This window comes from Cryptotermes secundus, unplaced genomic scaffold, assembly GCF_002891405.2.
Source record: "Cryptotermes secundus unplaced genomic scaffold, Csec_1.0 scaffold696, whole genome shotgun sequence".
Classification (NCBI taxonomy): Eukaryota; Metazoa; Arthropoda; class Insecta; order Blattodea; family Kalotermitidae; genus Cryptotermes; species Cryptotermes secundus.
This window is the reverse complement of record NW_019734322.1, coordinates 40445-59527: the sequence shown is the minus strand read 5'-3', so window position 1 is coordinate 59527 and position 19083 is coordinate 40445. Positions and strand designations below refer to the sequence as shown.

The window sequence follows — 19083 nt, the reverse complement described above, 5'->3', positions numbered from 1 at the left end:
AACATCGTTAATTTTGAAAGGTTATTATTCAGTTTGGAAAGGAAAGGTGTTAAGGAACAAATGAGGATTAATGAGTTTTTTAAGAAAATTGGTCTTGACAGTAAAAATAATATCATCGGTGTACGTTTTTTGATTTATTAAATACATATTGGCAAGTGTGACCGTTTTCATTCATTTTTTGTAACCCCACGTTTTTATTGTTTTTCTGTATCCATTATTTTTTTTTCAGGACCCCTGACGAAAACAGTGAATCAAGGATTCATGGTATAATGGTCTCACTGATTTACATTACAGTTACAGCTCATATAAAGTCTTCTGTTTGTTCACTAGATGTTGGTAGATTGAGACTTGTAACAATGAGGCTAAAAACTGCTAACTCTGACGTTGACTGATGGTCAAGTGACTGGCTTCATTTGGTCAGGCATTTAAATTGCTGCTGTCCTTTGTCAGCACAGTCATGCTGGGCTTCAGTGTCCTCTGGCAGTCGGTTAAATTGCTGCTGGCCTTCACCAGCATGGTCATTTCAGGCATCAGTCTCGTTGGCATCCTTGACCAAGATCTTTATTATCTTCTAAACATATACATGTTATAGAACTGGGGCCTCCTCTTCAACAAGGGTAGGGATCAGTCTTTCTGTGTAGGCACTACGTTTGTGCCCTGTAGTTTCAGCATGAGCATATCCGCCCTGTCTAAACGTCTAGGTCACCATGGCCACTGTGCACCCCTTGTCACTTCACTATGCTGTCACATTTATGCAAGATGTACAGAGGATTTCTGTCAATGCGGGCTTGTGAAATAGGTTATGTCTTAACATATTTAACTACTCTGAAACTAAGATTAGTTAGCTGAACAGTCATAGGCCTGACTGTCACCAAGATTAAGCCTCTTATACTTACCATGCTTGGATTCTAATTGTCCAATACCACTTACATTTGGCTTTTCATGGTTAGGATTGCTTATGCCTGTACCCTGCAAAGTTTAGTTGTGTAATCATACACGTAAGGCATTTTGAAAGCTATGTGCAATTAGTGGACTGGTTTGTGCCTGTCAAAGTGTTCAGTGGTGCAGAGAACTCTGTTCCCCAGACACTGCAGTTTTAAGGGGTGGGCATCCATCACATATGTCCAGGTAGGACAGGCATATGTCATTACTGACCTAATCAGAGCTTTGTAAAGTGTAAGTTTGATATTTATACTTAAATGCTCACTTTTGAACAGGGAATGAGTACTTATGTATTGTTCAAGGCCTTGGCTGCGGTCCTTTCAGTGTGGTGTCTCCATGTTATCCTCATATCTAAAGTGACAGCAGAATATGTTACATTGTTCACAAAGGGGATGTCTCATTTGTTTAATTATAGTACGTCATAATGGTCTCCAAGTCTTCTGGAGAAATAGATCACCCGAGTTTTATGTTCATAAATCTTTGTGTTCCATTCCTTACACAAATTTACTGCAGTGAAGCCCTGTTACAGTTTGCAGAGAACATGATGTTCAGATTTCTGTGTCACGTAATACAGGTATCATCCACAAACAGCAAGATGAGTTGCAGTTGTTAAGGGGGGCACATCATTTATATATAGACTGTATAACACTGGAGCAAGGACAGAATATTGAGGAACCTCCGCCACTGTTTTTTTGGTGTAGAAAATTCGTCTGCTATGAAGACTTCAAATTTTCTGTCAGAAAAAATGCAATTAGCTTAATCAGACTTGTAAAAAATTCTAATTCTGACAATTTATATAGTAGGTCTGAGTGCCATGTTGTGACAAAAGTTTCCTCGATAACCAAGAACACAACAGCTGTTGACATATTACTGTAGAAATTAGGGGGATGTGATCCACCATCCTCATACATTAAAGTGTGTACTGTGATCTGTTCGAAAGCCAAACTGACTTACATGTAGTTTCTTTCTTTCATGGTTGTGTTTTTGGATTGTTCTTAAAATCTGCTTCTCAAATATTTTGCCTTTAGCAGACAAGACACTGATTGGACGTACATTTTGGGTCTTTGCCGGGTTTTCGCAGTTATGAGTTCCTCTTGTGGTGCAGGGAAGTGATCAAGCTGAAGGTAGTGATTGAATAAATTTATTAAATGTGCTAGAGTTGTGCTTGAAAGATGCCAGAGACATTTGTTTGGAATGCCATCAAAACCATAGGCCTTTCCTGATGTTGGGCATTGTAGTTCTTTTGAGACATCACAGGGTCGGAAATTAACAGAGATGTCTTCATCAGTGGTAACCAGGTGGGCTTAAACTTGAACCTCCATGTGTTGTCCTTGGTCAGTCGCACAGGTCATGTGCTCTGGACTGGTTTTCTGTGCAGTCCGTGATTATGTTGGCTTTATCAATTGGATGAAATGTGAGGCCTAAGGGGCAATGAATTGCAGATGGTACCTTTGATCACCCCTTTTTGTGAGGGGTTTTGTAATATGCCATATTGCTTGAGATGGAATGTCACAAATTATTAACTTTGTTTCCCATCTTTCAAGTGCTCTTTTCTGGACCGTTCTCCTGATATTTCAACTGATCCAGTTTACTGATGTTTTGCATGCTGGATCCCTGGTTTCTTGCCATGATCTTCCAAGTTTTTTTTTTGTGCTTTAATGAATGATCTAGGCCAGGTATTCCATACTTCCGGTCTAAAGTTGTAGTTTTTCTTGTAAATAGAGTGTATGCTGAACCTATAGAGGCTGCAAAGTTGCGTGCTGCTTTATCAGCTTCATTAGAAGGGTGAGTTTGGATATTTGGAGTAAGTTTAGAGGTGAGGCTTTGAAACAGCTCCCAGTCTGTCAGTTTTTCCACTGAATCTAAAGCTTCCCTCGTTCTAACAGGGTCCAGAATGCTAAACCTTGGTAGGTGATCTAAGTTGTGAATGTCAGTGACATTGACCTGACAGATATCATCACCTCTACCTTCATACGTGTAATCTGTAGGGCATTGTAGAGATGAAATATTGAAGTTAGGACTAACATATAATTCCAAGTGTTTTCTGCCTGAGGGATTTGAAACTTTACTGTTCCAAACATGGTGCTTTGCATTGAGGTCACCTACCAGGATGGATTTAGTGTTTCCAATCAGTATGCAGACCCCTGTTGCTTCTACTGATAGGAGAGGCTGTACATCGACTCATGTGAGAGATGCGTTTCTTAAATGCGGTGGCAGTTCCACCTTTGTTATGGTCAGTCTGATATCATAGTTTGGAATGTAGAACCTCGTGTGAAGTTTCAGGTGTCTCTTTGAAAACGCCCATGTCTGTTTTTAAGTCTTGCAGTGCTCTGAAAAGTAGTATTCACATAATTACATGTGACCTCTTTGACATGGAATTTTTTGTTAAAGAAATAAATAGAGTACTTTCACATTTGGGAGCATAATTATTTTGTGTTTGGATTGAATGTTTTATATGAATTTGCAGTTACACAAGCAGTGATGACAGTATTATAATGAAATGCATTGTGTATGTGTTATACGCTATACTGAGCTTGTGGCCCAAGCTATATCACACGTGGCTGTTTTGTGCATTGTGATTGGTAATTTTGTGTGTTTCCAGTACACGCTTCCGGCCATTGTGCATATCAACAACCAGTCTCACCTGGCTCGAGGAGATGGTCCAATTGCTCTGATCCTTGCTCCCACACGTGAGTTGGCACAGCAGATACAACAGGTTGCAAATGACTTCGGTGCTTCGTCTCAGATCAAGAATACGTGTGTGTTCGGAGGAGCACCTAAGGCTCCACAGGCACGGGACCTGGAACGGGGAGTGGAAATAGTCATAGCAACACCAGGACGACTGATTGACTTCCTGGAGAGTGGCAAGACAAATCTCAAGAGATGCACATACTTGGTTTTGGATGAGGCAGACAGGATGTTGGACATGGGGTTTGAACCCCAGATCCGGAAAATTATTGAGCAGATTCGGGTGAGTTTTTTTTTTGTCTGTAATTTATAATACTTGGTACATACTGTATTTACCCGAAAGTGAGACGATTTCTTTATTCTTGGGTACCAGAAGATACAGTGGTCATTTTGCATTCACATGGTGTGAATGGAGTGGATGCTTTTATGATCCAGTAGTACTTTGCAGATAATGTTTTAGGGTTTGCGATGCCACTGTTTCATAGGGTTCTGTGTTGTCCAGTTCAGAGTCAAAGTGTACTTACCATTCTAATCCATGAAATCAGTGCTGCATTGTACACTACAAGCAGCAGCTCAGAGTACTGGCATAATACTGAGGTATGGATCATTGGTGAGTATGTTGAAAAGACAGGTTCTTTCAGAAGGTGCACATTGCAAGTATAGCAGGAACTCCTACATTTTAAGCCCACATATGACATCTAGATGGATTTGAAAGTTGTAGTTTTAAATTCAAATTGCACGTGACTAGAAAAGAAAATATATATCACTGCCGTTTACATCTGTATCTTAGACAAGAACAGTGTAATAGAGGAATGAATGCTTCATACTTTGAAAACTTTTCATCGTTTCTCAGCTGCATTCCAACTTGTTTATTTGCCCCAAGTTAATATTCTGATATTAAAAAGCTTCCTACCAAATACTTATGTAAAAATGTCAGTGTGCCCTCCAATTAATATGTATCCAAGCTACACTTGCAGTTTCACCTCATATTCCACAGCAGCTCTCTCTAATTATGGTTTGTGTATTGCCGTGTGGACCAAGTGAACTACAGACTCCGCTCAGCTGGAAGAGTTGAGTTGCTTTGTTGCTGTAGATCATGTTACACACATGTTGGTATGCCACAGCTCAAAGCAAGGTACAGCACATAGACCACAATCAAACTTCTTGCCATAGTACACTGTTTTTTGGTTTGGCACTTCCTTTGACATGGCCAACGTCGTTCTCTTTATTTGTTCAGCCAGTGCAAAGGATGTTTTACTTCAGGTTAGCTCAGGAGTGTCTGAGCTGCTGACTTGATCCCTGGAATACCACTCATACCCACCATTATGGTAGAGGTTGGTATTTGTAGGTTTACCGGGTCTCCTGTAAATATCTGTGTCAAGGAAGGGGAGGTGGCCCTCAATTTCGGTCTCCATGGTGAACTGAATGTACTGGTGGATACTGTTCAGGTGGTTCAGGAAGTCCTTAAGCTCTCGGGCCCGTGTTGAAGGTGTTGTCCACATAGCGAAACCAGCAGAGGGACTTGTGGGGGGCCAAGTCAAGCAAGCTCTCTCTCCTTGAAGTTCTCCATATAGAAGTTGGTGATGACCGAAGACAGTGGCAAGTCCATGGCCACACCATTGATTTGTTCATAGATCTGGCCATTGAAGCTGAAATATGAGGTGGTCAGGACATGGAAGAAGAGTCTCAAGATATCTTCTTCAAAATGTCATCCTAGCAGATCCATAGTATCCTTTATTCACATCTTGGTGAGGAGAGACACCACAGGCACTCAATCCGCAGACACCTGCTCACACTGGTTTATTGCTCGTGAATTTCTTATACCCTGAAGATGGAGGCGATAGGTTCCTCCAAAATGTCACTTAACAAATTATCTACACAGTGCCACATCCCAGAATACGGCATTCTTCATATTCACCATGTGAAAACCTCAAATCATACTTGGTATACGTATGTCATGCCGAGGTCATCTAGACATCGTACATCATAAATCCTTCTCATTAGCAGTACCAACATTGAACCCTCTCAAATGTTGTTATATTGACTTCATTACCCATACATACTAATGTTTTCTTTCTGCTCGTTGTATCAGATGCAAAAATTACAGTGAAAGGAAAGTAGGTGATTGGTTGTTCCAAGAACTTGTAATTAATGCAACTTATTCAGCATTCGGTATTTTGTATCTTAGTATGAATGAGATGTGTTATTTGATAGCATAATAGTATTCACACACTACAGTTCAGGGGATGGTCACTTCATTGTCCCTGGTTCCGTCACTGTGTTCTCACTGCTCCCAAGATGGAATGGGGTGTCCAAACTTAACAACAAAATAGTAAATAAAACGTGAATCATTATGTTGGTACATCAGATATGCATATGAAACACATTTATGTGCTTGACCATCTTGGTTGGTCCAGACTGAAACTCATAAGAAGTATACATAAAGCAGCCACATGGAGCCATCTGTTTACACATTGTGAGACAACCCAAATTGCAACGTTGCTCCATTGTCTAGTCATAAAACAACACTAAATGGGTCAGGAGCAAGCCCAAACAAATAATAATATAATACAAAACAAAACTCATTACAGCATGCCCCCCCAAAAAAACAACTTACTATTGCAATGAGGAGGCCCCTTGCCCTCAACAGCTGAAGCGAAGAGTCCAAACACAATATGGAAATCACAACTGAAACAGAATTTAGTGACCAACTTTGCCCAACCACTGGAAAGCAGACTGCTGTCTTATCACTACCCACACCAACAGAGGTCTTTCTTTTTTAAGTATGGGAGGAAGTGGAAATCATGTGGTATATGGAATTGTGGGATAACTGTAAGCAAGTGGCAACATGGATTCCGGGGAGGGGGCATGATGGAGGGGAGGATACTGGACCAAAACGAGCAACTCCTGAGCCATCCAAATGTAAACAGCTCAGTATCTCCCCTTTTGCCAAAGAACAAAATGTTGAGCACTTGCGAAAGTCCATCGCAACATGCAGTAATTTACACATTCATTGTCCAGACCACACGGGACGTTCCACATGTCTTGCCACCCACGAAGGTGCATCGCAGCTAGCCGCCATTGCTGCACATTTGCAACCACTACTGGGTGCAAATCTCTCCCAGGCTGTCCATAACAGTCCATGAGGAGCTCTGACCACCGCGCAGGAGTCCAAGGTAACACTAATCCATGTGGCTCCTTAGTCACTAAGTTGACGGTCACCCATGCACTGACACAATCCACTGGTCCATCCTGGCACTGGGCAGCAATTCATTTTTCCCAGCCTCGGATGCAGTCTTTTGTAGGGGCCATACAGACAGCTGGCCTGGAGCCAGAAGGTTTGTTGACTGTTGCATTGTTGTGACAAGACGTTCGGAGATCAGTGCTAACGGCTCTAGTACATCTTCCCAAGACGTGACTCAGTGAAAAATATGGGCTAGGAGGGACAAGAATAAACCTCCATATCTAGAAGGAAGGACAGCAAAATAAACCCAACTCAGTAACCAGTTAGGTTCCAAGTGTTACTAAACATCAACATACCTACCAGGAAATATAATTATTCAGCCAGAAAGTGTAGCTTAAATTTAGATACGTGCACCTTTTTTATAATCACTCCTGTATGAGGATTGGCTAACAAGGAAATAACAGGAGATACAAACTTAGCTACATAGGTAAGTCAATAAGTAAGTTACAAATGGATACAGAACTTCAACAAATAGGAGTACTGATTTGAAAAATGCTTTCATTTCTCAACATAATCTCCCTGTACATTGAGGCATTTGTCCCATTGTTTCACAAGCCCCTGAAAACCAGCACATAAAAATTCTTTGGGCTGTTGTCGGAACCAGGCGTGTTCACACGTCATAGGCTACCTCATAATGCATGACAGGTTGCATGCTTACATTGAATGGCCTTACGAAGTTTCCTGAGGATGTTACAGTAGGAGTCGGCATTTACGGTTTGTCCTTGAGGCTGGAATGCGGCGAGTGTATGCCTTCGTGATCCCAGAAGACTGTGAGCATCACTTTCCTGGAGGATGGTGTCACCTTAAACTTTTTTTTGGCAGGCGACGCAGGATGTTTCCACTGCATTGATGCACACTTTGTCTTGTGCTGGTAATAGTGAACCCAAGACTCATCACCTGTGACAATTTGGGCTAGCATATCGTGTCCTTCATCGTGGTGGCGATTGAGATGCTATAATGCCAGACCCCTTCTTTGCATTTTGTGTTGTGGGGTCAGCATGCGCGGCACCCAACATGGACAGACTTTGTGAAAACCCAACCTGTCATGCATTATGAGGTAGGCCATGGCGTGTGGACATGCCTGGTTCCGACAGCAGCCCAAAGAATTTTATGCTGCTTGTTTTCAGGGGCTTGTGAAATGATGGGACAAGTGCCTCAATGTACAGGGAGATTATGTTGAGAAATAAAAGCATTTTTCAAATCAGTACTCTTATTTGTTTAAGTTCTATATCCATTTGTAACTTACTTATTGACTTTACCCTTGTATTATGAATGGTACAGACCATTTATAATGTTAACTTGGTGGAATGTTGGCATGACTTGGAACTCACTGGGTGTAACTTCACCAAAACCAAATCACCCACTTGACACTCCACCTCCCTTCTCAGAAAGTTGTATCTGTCTGCCACTCTGGCAGAAGCCTTCTCAGATTAGACAAGGTAAGTAAAGTAAAAAAGTAAAGCTATCCCAGTAAGAGGCTGTGGAGGCCCATAGGGTTGTGAGATGTTGAGGGTCTCACATCATCTGGACAGTCGGCTCGAAGATGGCGGTAAGGTTGTCAGCCTTACGCGCAGGCCACGCTTTACTCCCCAGGAAAATTAAGACAAGGTAGTCTCCCAAAACTTATTAATCGTATTTGAATCTTTCAGCAGCTGTAGCTCATACAGTTGCCATTAAAGGCTCAGGGGATATTTCAGTTTCCTAACCAGAAACCGGGAGGCAGGAGTCACTGCAGATAACGTGCCAAGCTGAGTTGAAGGCTATGTCCAATGATGGAAGAAGTTCATCATGTAAGAGCGGCCTTCTCTTTCCCATGAAACGTTCTAAATCAATCCAGTCACCACTTTAATTTACATTGAACTTAAATGGCAACACAAGAGTCATAAAATAACCGATCATGCACTGCTACCAGTTAACAGCTCCTCCACTCTTTACAGTTTGGTGGATGTCAGCTGCATTTGTCCCTGCTTTGATCATGTTCTCAGTGCTCACGAGATGGAATGGGGTGTCCAGACTTAGCTTCATTAAGAAAAGACTGAATCTCCAAAATAAGTATTTAATAACAGTTAATAACAATAATGACAGAATGTTACAGTACTATCTAGTAATGCAGCAGCACTAAATGGGGCAGCAACATGCCCAAACAAATAATAATATAATACCAAAAAAAAAACTTGTTATAACATCCCCAAATATGAAAAAAAGAAACATATGCTGTTTGTAATGAGGCCCCTTGCCCTCAACAGCTGGAATGAAAAGTCTGAACACAACATGGGAATCCCAACCGAAACAGAATATAGTGACCAAATTTGCCCTACTACTGGACCGCAAAGGCTGCTGTCATATGAATACCCATATCTATGAAGGTCTTTCTTTTCAAACAAGGGAGGAAAGGGAAATCACGTGGTACATGGAATAATTATCGGATAACAGTAAACAAGCGATGACACGGATGTCTTGGGAATGGGGCATGAAGGAGGTAGGGGATACCAAACTGAAACAGACAACTCCTGAGCTATCTGAATGTAAACATGGCTCATTTCAACACTGTTATGTTTGACTCCTGAATGCAGAACCTTTTGAAATGTTAACCTTGCCATTTCTAATACAGGTATCTTTTCTAAGAATTTTAAATTATAAAAATATTATCATTATATGCAGGGTCATTGTAAAGACAATATGTTCTCAAGTAATTTCCCTTTTAAGTGTAGTTTTCTCTTGTAGGGTTTGCAAGACTTCACGCTTTCATCATAAGATGATGAGTATTGAGCAGTAAACAGCAAAACATCACATGAGGTTGAGCCATTGAATTTGGGGGTTTGTGCCATGCTTGGGCCTGTTCCAATTCTTTGGCAAGACTTCTGCTTTGTTCGGGCTTCAACTTCTGCTATCTTGGCCTCAAGTCCTTGCTGCATGATATCAACTAGAGTCATTGTCAGATGTGTCTCAACCTCAATGATGGTTCTGAGCTCTTTGTGAAGGTGCAACCTTGTGTGTGTTATGGTTTCCAGGAGACTCTTTTTTTTTTTTTGCATACTGACGGAAGTATTTATGTCCTGGAAGTACATCTGTTTTTCATCAGTCTTCTTGCTTAGTTTCTTCTGGAGGCCTGCGTCTTTAGGTTGATACACAACAGGACATCTTCCACGTGATGTTTGATGGTAGCATCTCACTCATACCGGATGGAGTGTATTGTGGCCTCCATCTTCTCTTCATGTATGTTCACCTTACCTTTTGTTTCTTCTTGATTGGACTCTGGCCTGGCTTGGTGGATATCCATTCAGGTGCCGGGAATACCTTGGAGGACCTCAGCCTTCTTGTTATTGGCCTCTATCTTGGCTTTGTTGGTTCTTATTTCAGCCAACAGGCATTTCATCATTTGTTCCATATCCATGGTATGACACTGTATCTTCGCGATGGCATCTTCAATCCAATACTACTTCCGACACTAGTTGTAATGTGATAAATGTTACTACGGACAGGCTTTGGTTTCGTAGTCGGATTTATTGAACTCCTACACTTTACAGTTCACTATTACATACTAGTGTCCACAGTGACATCTTCACTGCCATTGCTTTGTAACGGCTTACGATGGTGTACATTCTACTTCCTCTGGGTTCCTGAACTGTCCCTGGCGTCAGCTGCCAACTTCTAACAGCAACAGCTCGGAACAAGTGAAACCTAGCAGTTCTGTAATTAACTTTAACCACTAAGTGGTCATACTTATATGAGTAATATCTCAGCACGGACTGTGTAGAAAACTTATCTTCCATTATTGCTGTATTGTCTTGTTTTTGTGGAAGCATGCTTGTTTGATGAGCTGTTACTTAGAAATGACTGTTGTATAGTTGCTTGTTTCTTGGTAGTTGCCTAGCAGCAGGTCTACATGCCACGATATATACCAAAGAAACAAACAGTTCAAGATGGAAGTTTACAAGCTCTATACTTCTAAGGGATGTACATAAAATATGAGTGTGTTAAGCAAAGACAGGAAACATGCCACTGCTGCAGTGACAGCCACACATTGAATTATGATAGAAGGGACTGCAAGGATAAAAAATGTGGTGCATAAGCTCTTCAAGGGAAATTTCTGCTCATCCGTGACTTACATGACATTTACTTGCTAAGTTGGTAAGCATCGTGGTACTGTCAAATGAAAGTGAAAGTGAATGTCTAGGTATTTTTGAAAGAAATGAAAAATGTAACAAGGTCTTATAAAGACTAGGGTTAGGGGTGACTTGGCTATTATAGTAGGGAAAGAAACAAAACATAAGTATGTTGACAAATATGCATTGTTCTCCAGGAGAGGGTAATTTAAGTGGTGAACATAGAAATGCTCTGAAACCAGTCATAATTCAAGGTTTTATGCACATGAATTGTATATAGACAGATCTGACCACATGACCATGGTCGTGGAAGTGGCCAAAACTATTTTTACATTTCCTGGACCTTTCAGTTTATCATTCTCACCTTTAGTGGTTCACTGACATTTCAGACTTGCATTGGTCAGGGGCCTAAATACAAGAAAGGAGAAGGGTGCCTGACCCACAGACAATCACATGGGGTGGAGAAACCCCTTCCACCAGTCAGCTGACCCAATTTGATATATGGCGTAGTGAACATTGGCCCTTGGAAGGTGGATATATTCGATGTTTTGTGTTCTATGAAAAATAAAGAGACAAGGACAAAATTCAGATATCTACAGTGCAAAGTGGGGTTGTGTGCTAGACCTTGTTTCAAGCTCTAAACAAGATTGCAATTCTGAGGACTTGTCTGACATATGCTGAAATTGGCAGACATACAAATAATAATAATAATAATAATACCAGTATCATTGTACTTTCATAATATTTTTGCAGTAAGAAAATTAGCGACAAAAGGGGTGTATATTTTATGATATGGTGAATGAGTTGAGGCATTTTCTGAAGTGTCTAGATGTTTGTGTCTCATTTTGATGCTTTATAAGATAAAAAAAAAGTGCAGCTGCATGGAGAGAACTACAAACATTTCAAGACATTTGCAACATTTATAGGTGGAAGTAAGCAGAATAATTGCTTAAAGGTGGGTGATTCAAATTAAAAAAAAAAAGTAAGTGGTAATCACTGGGGTGTAAAGACAAATTTTAGGCACACATTTAATAAAGGTTATATTCTTGGAAATTTAAATAATTTTTAAAAAATATTTTGACCTGATGGGGCAGTGTATGCCTATTAGGCCAGCTAAAAATTGCATTTAGTATGAAATGATATTTCCTTTCAGACAGTAAAGGTTACATGTTTGAATGCATTTGACTAACTCTTGCACAGCAACCACCACACCAGTTGAGTACAACAGTCAAACAAAGTAAATGTATTGTATTGGTGCACACCACACTAGTCCCGAACTTTGTAATATGCATCAAACTATTATTTCTTGTGCTTCAGTCACTTGACTCCATGATTTGTAAGGCTTTCAGTTGAATGGGATCCTTGCCAGCATTACAGCTTTTTATGGAAAGGTTGCAGTTTCTAAAACATGGTGGACATTGAACAGTGTGCAACAAGATAATGCTGTCAATTATGTCCCATTGTCACAAGCCTTTGAACAAACATGAGGGTATGTCCAGTTTTTCAGAGAAGATATTTTACATTTATGAATGATTCAGGTATACAGTACTGTTTTCTGTCTTGGATTATTGACATGAATGCACAAAGAAGTGTTTGCAGAATTTTTGAAAAGATGAGAATTATGTGTTGATACTTATATTAAATCAAAGCTGTGTGGCAGAAGGCAGGTGCAATATTTTATGAGGATTAGAAATACAGTACTGTTGTATTTGGCTTTTTAGCCAGACCGACAGACACTGATGTGGTCTGCCACATGGCCAAAAGAGGTACGCAACCTGGCGGAAGAATTCCTGAAGGATTACATCCAGATCAATGTGGGGTCACTACAGCTGTCTGCAAATCACAACATTCTTCAGATCATTGATGTGTGTCAGGAGTACGAGAAGGAACAGAAGTAAGTTGCTTGTTTATGAGTGTAATTTTATGTGCAGTTGTGCTGTATATTCTGAATGTTTAATGTATAATATATTTGTACATTTATGGATGATAACAGAATGTTTGAGGTCATGTTTCAGGTTTTGGATGGGATTTGTAATAATTCAGTTCCTTTGTTAGAGTGCTTGCCAGCAGCAGAAACAGGCAGACACTAATATATATATATATATATATATGTGTATATGTATATAACTCCACGGCTTTTAGTCCGCAAGCGAACTATACCGCCGCTTTTTGGTGAAATTAGTGCCAATTTTTGTGAATAGAGGGTGTCGCATGGTTAGCGGAATGGATTCCCACTGTCAATAATCTCGGTTTTCTATACTGGAGCCACTACTTTTCCATTCAAGTAGCTTCTCAGTTATCCCTATGAGGCAGAGTGGATCCCATTCCAGACCCAGTGCTTCTCAGAAAATCTGGTAGCGCTGGAAATCGAACCTGGGACCTCTGGATCTGTACCAGGAGCTCTGACCAGTAGACCTTGGTCAAAATTTGAGGCACAGTATTTTCTGGTATTCCCAAAAGCTCCTCAATGAGTCTTGCAGAAACACATCTGTCTGATGCAAGGATTGTGGTCACTTTTTTCACATATTCTTCTGTGCATTCTCGGCTTTGATGCATGTGGATCGTCTTCAGTGTCCTCCCTGCTGTCACAAAATACAGCATACCATCGAAAAATGTTTGAGTGACTCAAACAGTCACTACCGTGAACCCTTTTCATCATTTTATACGCTTCTCCGGCTGTTTTGCCTAACTTCAAACAAAATTTGACGTTGGCTCCCTGTTCCAACTGCCATTTTCCGATGAGCGTCAGAACAGTACTGTTACATTCAATACCAGAACATGATGAAGCAGTGCTTGCGCTTTGAAGTTATAGACAGCCACAGCCGAAACTTCAAGAATCTTAATGCCACAACTCGCCAACAGACGGCATTGTAGGGCAAAATTTAAATAAATCAGTCCTAACAGATCCTGGACACACTGTGTATGATGTAAACTTCTTCGCTATGAATCTTATTATTATTAGGTACATGATACTGATGAATGAAATGATAATCGATTAACATTGTTACTGAAGCGTAATATTTATTTAAATTTTGATCTAAAGGACTTGAATAATTTTCAGTAATATTCATATTACAGTTTGTAATGATTTTCTGAGGGAATTAAAATTGTCACTAACCACAATTTTGATGCAGTAGTAAGAATTGTGGTAATGATGCAGTTACCTTTGCCATGTATTCTTGTAGGGGGTACAGATCGAGGAAAATGCTACATCTTAAATAATACATAGAATGTGTTTAAAATTAAGCAAATGCTACAGTACATAACACACCAGATCATCTTAAATAAAGAATTTAAAGTACTTGGGTCTGATAGCATGACCACCTCTGTGGTCTAGTGGTCAGAATTCCTGGCTACATATCCAGAGGTCCCAGGTTCGACTCCCAGCTCTACCAGATTTTCGGTGAGGTAGTGGGTCTGGAATGGGGTCCACTCAGCCTCATGAGGATAAATGAGGAGCTACTTGAATTTAAAAGTAGTGGCTCCAGGCTAGAAAACCGAGATTAACGGCCGTGAGAATCCATTGCACTGACCACACGACACCCTCTGTCCACAGACGTTTGCACTAACTTCGCAGGCAAGTGGCAGTTACTTGGTTGGTATAGTTCACTTGCAGACTAAAGGCCAGGGAGTTTGATTGTTGGGTCTGATAGCATTAGCATCCATAGAATTTGAGTGGGGTGGAAAACCATTATCAAAGAAAACACTCATTTCTGTAAATTTGAATTATATTTCTGTTGAAAAATGAAGTGGTAGACTGGCTAAAATACTGCTAGTTAAAATTTGAATGAATTAATATGTGAATGCATATTGTGCTTTGGGAACAAGTGTTTTAAGGTTCCTTCTTTCCTCCTATCTTGGCATGCCTCTACCGTGTTCATCCGTGGAGCATGAATGCTTATAGGAGGTACATAAAAATGTGGATATAATGCCTTCGGTGTTCACTCAATCAGTGTGTGGATCCCATCCTCATCATTCTCGACAAAGTTTCCTTTAATGAGAGTTTGATTTTTGGATTTAGCTGTACAATTCTGGGAGTATATCCTTGTTTGCATTTGATTGCAGGCTTAGCACACTGTTGAAAGAAATAATGGCAGAGAAAGAAAATAAGAGCATTGTATTCATTGAAACAAAAAGGAGGGTTGATGAAATCACTCGAAAGATGCGCAGAGATGGGTAAGAGTCTGCATCTTGACTTGCAGATGATAATCGTTTGTTTTTCATTTTCCTTTGTTCTCTTTCCTCCTCATTTGTTATTTTTCTTTCTTCTATTGAGTAGGATGGTACTATTGTAACCCTGAGGACTGTGTTTTTGATAAATTATTGCACATAAAATAATTATTTACAGTGTAACTTTCTGGAAAGTCCAGTTCAAGGGTGATGTACTTCTTCCACAGGTGGCCAGCTGCATGCATTCATGGAGACAAATCTCAGCCTGAAAGAGATTGGGTGTTGCAGGGTAAATATTCAAATTGTTATATTCATCTATATTAGAAGCTTTACGTCAGACGTAATGTAATAATTTGGATACAGATTTAATGGAAATAGGGTTACCCTGCAAGATGCTGCCAGGCATTATACATCCCCCATCTCTTGGCGTGACTCAGTAATTTTATGTTGAGCCACTGTGGTTTTGGGAGGTATAGAAGTTTTGAGGGGATCAGTGGAATTGAACAGGTCCCTCGTACAGTCGCATGCTTCACTTATAAGAATTCGTGAAGGTATCATAATGATTCCTATCATTCTTTTAAAATGTGCAGAATTATGGTAGCCAAGATAATTGATTTCATTAAATTGGAGCACTTTTGTCTCAACACCACCCTTCCACTATAATGTTTCGAAGCTGTGGTGCCAGTGACCAGAGGATGAGGGTAGGGAAGGCAGCAACAGACACTGACCGTCACATCATATTACACCAGTGAGAATGTGATATGACCACAAATGAATGACTAAATGACAGAGAAATATACATTTAAAATGAATGGTGCTAAGATGTTGACACACGAGTGAGTGGATCACATAATCATTTCAGTGTGAGAGGATTTTATCAGGCATACAAAAAATCTACAAGATGATGATTTTTATTAATACTTCATGAGAGATAAAGTCATGGAACCATCATAATCATCATCAACAACAACAGTACAGCAGAGTCCTTCAGCTCTGAATGTAGTGATGATGATATGATGGCCGAGTTCATTTCATTTCCATTTGTTTTAGTACTAATGATTAACACATCATATTGTCACATATCCTGGTAACGCAATAAGAAATTGATGGGTTTCGGATTAGACAAAGCTGTTTATTGGATAAGTCATTTACAAATACAATTACAGTCACTCTGAAATAATGTCTTCCAGATGATGCATCCTGGCTAGTATGCTGTCTTCTGGTTGTTAGCTGAGCTGGTTTCTTCTGCTCTCATCTCTGCTTCATTCGCCTCTGTTCTCTGTGTCAATTCTGACCTCTCGTGGTCTGTTATAACTGACATTCGGACAGCCTAGAAGACACCTTTTTCAAGGGTTCCGTTTCACGTGTTCTGTTCATCAGTAGCTCTTTTCGTTTCTATGGGAACTTCACTAGTTCCGGTTTTTCACTTGCATAATAATGCCTGTTATGTACTTATATGAGTTGTCACTTGAACCTGTGTCATTGTCACCCCGACTACACAGAACCGTGGATACTGAGCTGTTGCCTAACAATAGATGCCTGCTGTGACTCAGATATTCTGGCTTTTAGGCAGCACGCCACAATATGTATTCACCTATAATTAGTATTGTCTCAACAATATGCAAATGCAGAGCTGACTAGAAATTGGAAACAGTCTCACACATTGTTCCAAGTATGTCACAGTATTCCTTCGTGCAGCCACATGCTTTGGGAGGATGGTGATCACTGTATCCATGTAGTAGAGTCCTTGAGAAGCTAGTACTTCAGAAGTCAAAAAATTCCCTGCCTTTTGTGGAACCTAAAGGTTCATTACCATGCTTATGAGGCCCATCACTCTTTCCTAATCAGACTCAGATAAATTCCGTTCATACCCTTCTATCAAGTTCTTAAAATATATTTTAACCTTTATTATATGAGAAGAGGCTATTTAAGTTGCTGTAATATAGGACTGGTAGCCACATTTTACCTTGTAATGGTCTTAATGTTGAAAAAAAGGTTATCCTTAGAACTATCCCTGCTGAAGTATTCTGGTAAAAATTGTTTGATAGACAATGCATTAGTGAATTCTTATACTCCTACAGATTTGTCTGTGTGGGGATATGCCAGTCAAGTATTGTCGCACATTCTTAGCTCTAGCAGGGAGCATAATCTATGCTGGAACAAGGTCTTTGAACAGTTTGTTACAGTTCAGGGATAAAGAAAGTCTGCTTCATTGCAAGATGGAAGTCCCCACTGACTATTGCTTCTCAAAAAAGAAATGAAATACCAATATTGCATTATTTTTGGGAGTGTACCAGACATCTAGTTTTGTAGAATCTCTTTCATGTTGTCAAACATCTTAAGTTTTTGTCTTAGGAAAATGTGGCAGTTGTGGCATTTGACTTTAACACTGACATATTATGATACTCATCAGAAACAGTAACAGCATTAGAATTTAAGGCATTATGAATTATTCTTCCCATATACCATTAAGGATGTTATGAGCTGTTCTTCCATATAATATTTGCAGTTTAGCTTCTATCATATGTGAGTCCAAAGTTATTAATCTTTAAATCTTCACATTTAAATACTACATATATTGTGGACAAAAATACATGAAGTAGACTGTGCACAGAATTTGTTTAACTTTTCATGTCCTCATTAGAAGCAGTGTCACTTGTTGGCTGGATCTATTTATTCAGAAGATTTGTGAAAGATTTGCCTTCTCAACATTGAACATGGTTTTGTTTGATAACATTTATTGTTTTGGAATGGAAGATTTTAAATAACCCAGTACTAGGGGCCAGGTGGCCAAATTTAAACTTTGAAGATGACAGTTTGTCTGAGATTGGGAATTTCAAGTCTCCCATTTCTACAGATTTTGACTTAGGAGTAATTGTATTGAAAAAATGCAGTGCACTCACATTCGGTAATGCAACACATTGTCAGTAAAAGTTGATAATAGAAATTATTAATTGGGTATGATGGAAATGTGGTTACAGAATAAGGTTTCTTTAACCGATTAAGGACCAAAATCTGGTGTGGCATATACAATTTGCAGAGACATGTGCTTTGAAAATTTGAATACTAAGGCATTGTTTTCTGTACCCATTTGCTTGCAGCTTGTGTGTGCAGGTCAGGCTACTTATTTATTTGAGGACCAAGGTCCACTGTGCTTCAGAATTTTCCATAAAATTTATAGTTTCCAATTTCAGTTTAATACATTTGTCATGATTTATTTATATGTGCAAAAGATGTCATTGTCTTTGATTAGTAAATGAAAAGTTACAGGAATTTCATTCATTTAAGCCAAAACAACCCAGTCCATAATCAGTTAAATAAAATCAGTATGGAGAGGATATATAAATATCTAGTTCTGACATTCAGACTTAGCTGTTTCTTGCTGAGTGGACTGTGTATAATGGTAACACTTGGGACCTGTATTCAGGAGGTGCACTGTTCAAATCTCAGCCAAATCAGTAGCTACCCTGGACGGTATTTTATAGTTTTCCTGAGCCTCTTCAGCAAATGATGGAATAGTACCTCAATTAGGCCATGACCGCTTCCTTCCAGATCCTTTCAAGTTTGTCATTGCTAGTCATTCCACCACTTGACGTTATATACTCTAGGAAAACTTCAGCCAGGACACTGACTGAAATTTTTCATGGTTTTCCCTAAATTTTGCCAGACATACTAGACTAGTACCTTCACTTACGCCATGACTATTCCTTATGTGTCCTTTGCAGTTCATTATTCACTGTGCTCCAAACATTTGACACTGTATAGTCTTAGTTATGGGCAGTGTCATTGGAAAAAAAAGTACATATAATTCTTGAATATTGGTTCCTTTATGGGGCATGCGGAAGTGTAGTTGGTTGAGGCACCTTACCATCTGTTATCCAGTAGTTTAGAGAAAATGTGGGAGCCTTGATGTCTCACAACCCTATGGGCCTT

General features: G+C 39.8%; 1 protein-coding gene across 1 annotated transcript in view; it reads left to right on the top strand.

Annotated features, from left to right (window-relative positions):
• LOC111868626 (DEAD-box ATP-dependent RNA helicase 24) overlaps nt 1-19083 on the top strand; it is a 68542-nt gene that overhangs the window by 15686 nt on the left and 33773 nt on the right. Inside the window, exons 4-7 of the mRNA XM_023859450.2 lie at nt 3545-3913; nt 12702-12874; nt 15046-15156; nt 15378-15439. Of these exons, the coding sequence (XP_023715218.1) occupies nt 3545-3913; nt 12702-12874; nt 15046-15156; nt 15378-15439 (715 nt within the window). The remainder of the gene's footprint in view (nt 1-3544; nt 3914-12701; nt 12875-15045; nt 15157-15377; nt 15440-19083) is intronic.